This window comes from Malurus melanocephalus, unplaced genomic scaffold (assembly GCF_030028575.1).
Source record: "Malurus melanocephalus ecotype Western Australia unplaced genomic scaffold, MMel_1.1 scaffold_90, whole genome shotgun sequence".
NCBI classification, from domain to species: Eukaryota; Metazoa; Chordata; class Aves; order Passeriformes; family Maluridae; genus Malurus; species Malurus melanocephalus.
In genome coordinates, this window is record NW_026623322.1 from 148,927 (window position 1) to 152,891 (window position 3,965).

The 3,965-nt window shown below is 34.2% G+C and overlaps 1 protein-coding gene across 2 annotated transcripts in view; it reads right to left on the reverse strand.

The window, feature by feature from the left end:
* Nucleotides 1-294: 294 nt before the first annotated feature.
* Nucleotides 295-3,965, reverse strand: part of PCMTD1 (protein-L-isoaspartate (D-aspartate) O-methyltransferase domain containing 1) — a 42,452-nt gene continuing 38,781 nt past the window's right edge. For both annotated transcript variants that reach the window (XM_057368310.1, XM_057368311.1), the window contains one exon: nucleotides 295-2,984. In XM_057368310.1, coding sequence (XP_057224293.1) covers nucleotides 2,614-2,984 — 371 coding nt within the window. In that variant the 3' untranslated portion in view covers nucleotides 295-2,613. The remainder of the gene's footprint in view (nucleotides 2,985-3,965) is intronic.

Here is a 3,965-nt window from a genome sequence, read left to right on the forward strand (position 1 = left end):
AGTTAGAAAAAAAACCAAACCATGGAAATGTTCTTTAGCATGTAGTTTAGCTTCTGGGCTCTCCAGAGGAAACTCTCCATGAGTACTTCAAAAGTAGTGCTGGGACCAAAATAACCTTCCTATGTCATGAATAACATCTCATCTTTCATCCTTTGCAAAAATTCAAAATTTAGAGAGAATATATACTTCTGAAATTCAAGAATAGCCTTTATTATGAGATTACTGACCTAATTATGAAACCATGGGTACCTGAATTTCCAGATAATTGAAAATACTTCCACAGAAACACAGAGATTCAAGCAAGCAGAAACCACAAAAAAMCATTTTATTGCAACAATGTCCCCATCATCAAGTGAGATGGCAAAAATTAAATTTTAATTAATTTTGCGTTTCTACCTTTTTATTTATGTAAATATAAATTCAAGAGTGTAAAATAAATCCACATATAAAACACAGAGGAAACATTCTCTTTCAGTGACTCMAAAAAAAACTTACATACTAAAGATTCATGACAAGTCATCCACTGTCCATTTTTCCAAGTATACAGGTGTGAAAGAATGCAGAAATTTATTTCAAAAAGCATCCTCTAGATAAAGTCCTTGAAGTACTTAAGTAATACTTAGTAATCTCATCTTGAGCTTATGGATGTAGATGCCAAGAAAAGAAGAGACAAACATCTCAAACTTCAGATTATTTAACCTCCATCTAAAATAACCCATTTAAAACAAGATTATGTTCCATTCTTTTAGCTGAAGCATCACAATAATTTTATTAGTATCATTATTTTGGAAAACTGTTTCTTATAAAGTTTTCCTGCTTTTAAAATAAAGTCAGAATATTTATTTCAAATACTTTTGTTTACTTATACGGTAAATATATTGCGGAAAGTAACTCCACATGCTGGTACAACAGGCCTTCATGAAGTTCCATTTAAACATTACTATGATGTACCTTAAAAACAGGGACTACAGCATGAAATGCACCATGAAGAGTCAGCGTCATGGGATTGTGTCTGATCTTCCTTCTCAGATGCAACAAAATGCTAATGTAGGTGGCAGTACATATTGGACTGCTAGACCATATGAATACTGGTTGGTTTTAAATATTTGGARTAAGAACATTTACTGGTTTAGAAATATGTGATTACTTTGTTCATTGTTTTACATAAAAAGAAGTGTCACCAATATTATGAAATGTATATTTCATAATGAATGTTGGGGTATATTTCAATATGAATGTTGTTCATTGGGTCTAACAGGCGTATGTTCCCAATGACTGTAGGTTTTAATACATATCATGCCAAGTTCTCAATAAACTTTTTACCCTCATGGTTACATTACAACAGAATGAAGAAATTAAGATGGTAAAAGCAAAGTTAAAAATGAGAACTGCAAGTAACTTCACAACTAGAAGAGGAAAAATCATTGAAGGATTTAAATCAGCACTATTGTGGGTCCCCACAGTTGCACTGCTACTCTTAGGTTTCCAAAAGATGCATATGATTTTTAAAATATTTTTGTGCTAAGAGCCATGCTCAGAAACAAAATATAGGCTGGCACAAATCTACCTTCTTGGAGATGCATGTTAAGTATAAAATTCACTTACTAAAGTGCATTTGCTGARCAAATTCTAACTTCTACTATTATAGCTATCCCAATAAGCAATACAAACTAAACTTTGTTGAAATTCTACCTCTACTTAAAAGCAGTAAATATAGATGACTGAAATCTAAATTACAATCTTGCATTACCAAACTTTTTGACTCAATGCTGTGAGCTTTAGAAATAAACAAAATGTACTGTCCTATACTTCCCACAAATGAGGAATTGCCTCTAGTTAGAAATACTGACAGTAAAATGGAGTTAAGTATAAGCAGAGCTGAAGTAAGCATTGCTTTGCTTCTTATTCGTTATGGTGTTTCTTTAAGGCTCTGAGAGAAGCTGTTAAGTTGTCTCAAGATCTTTTGGCAAAGATAAATGCAAAAGTAGCAGGGTCATCTGACATTTCAGAACTTGTATTTTCATATTTCACTAAAGCCAGCTCATTCAGTGTCTGTATACATTTATTGCACTTGTTGTTGGAGTACATCTATACCAACATAGTAATAATGATTGCAACAAAGCCATAGTAAAATAAACTTTAAAAGGGTCTGATTTGGACATTAGAGGGTAAGTGTCTGCATGTTTAAAATGTTTCCCTAATAATAATAAATACAGACAAACTGTTCATCAAGTCAGATGCACATGTTTAACCAATTATTTAGTATATATAAAATTTCACTCATCCTTTTATCAATACAAATCTGTTAGGGATCAAAAAAGACTTACCATGCAAAATATTGATTAGTGCTGCATAATGGAATATATATTTCTATCAGAGTTAAAACAGCATTTTCAAAATTTAAAGAAAAATAGATTTTTAAAAAGGGGTTCTACTGTCGAATGCAAGTCTTCCTTGTCAAAGCAAAGACAAGATAGAGACAAGTTACCATTTATCGCTGTACTTCAGTCTTGATGAAAGACTAATAATAATTTGTCCACCTACTTTTCAATAAATGCTACATTTTCAAGAATAAAGGAACTATCAGTAGGCATTATTTCTACTTTAAACAAGTTATTTTTCTCTGTAATAGGTCAAGTATGCTTTTAAAGATTCAGGTAATGGTAGACTCATAATTTTCTCTCTCAGCAGATTTCGAGGAGGCTCTTCTGGCTTCAAGGCCTCACTGTGATCTTTATCCTCCTCCTCTTTGTTATCATCTTCCATTCTTTCATCTTCTTCACTATCTAGAGGCTGAGGAATGAGCTGATTACCAACAAATACGTAGGTATTAATCCTGCGTCTACGGCATCTCCTGCGTTTGCGTTTCGGAGGAGCCTTCTGCGCAATACCCTTGGCTTTCATCTCCTCGTTTATGAAGTTTCTAAGAGTGCGTCTGATATATATTCGAGCTAGGTCCTGGAGGTTCCTAACAGCACATGGAGCTAAAATGAAAGAAAAGGAAGTTATACTAAGTGAAATTCAGCAAAGAAAACCCCCCCAAACTAGCTGCAGGACAGTGAGACTATCAATGTTCAAAGCCAATTCAACTGAAATTTTAGTACATGATACAAAATGCAAATGAAACAATGTTAGACAGTATCACCTTGACAAACCCTATGGCACAGTCCAAGAAACAAAGAGTTCTTTTGACAGATGTGCAAGAGAAGCAAAAAGTGTTAATGAAACATTTAAATACATTTCAGAAATTATACAGACTTTGTCACTTTTTAGCACCAGGCATGTCTTGGCACCTACTGCTACCACTGTTAAGGTTCTGCTCTGGGAAAACAATTTCCACCCCAGTGCCCSATTTCTTTAGGCAAGTGCCTTTCTTCTGCCTCCTACTTCTGCTCACTGTGGTTTTCCCCACTTCCTACTGAATCTAACTAATAATGGAGGGACATGTCTAAATAACAGATGACCAACCAGGCAAGCCACTCGCATCTTTGCAGAAAAAGAGGAATCAAAATTACCAAAGTCCTAAAGCGATAAACCCCCAAACCAACAAGTAAGAAAAAAAGCCAAAGCTCTATGTTTCCCAATAACAAGCAGATGATGAAAAAATATTGCTTAGCTAATAGACAACTGCTCTAGATAAGCTATGGATGGCTAAGTCCAAGGAAAACAAAACAGAAAAAAAGCATACCAACCAAAGCTGAAGCTTGTTTAACTTTCTTACTTGCCACTTTCCTTCCCATATAGAATACCATAAAATATGCACTAAGTTAGTGAAGAAATAATTTCAAAAATTACACTTCCAGAAATTCAATTCCTCTTTAAAAACTCCAGATGTAATTCAAACAGAATCTATTGGTTCATACACTGACTTCAGTTGCAGACTAATTAATTTACTTGAGACAGAAAGGATGCTCAAGACTATCAATACTGATTTCAGATCATGCCAAAGATGGGGGGGGGGGGGG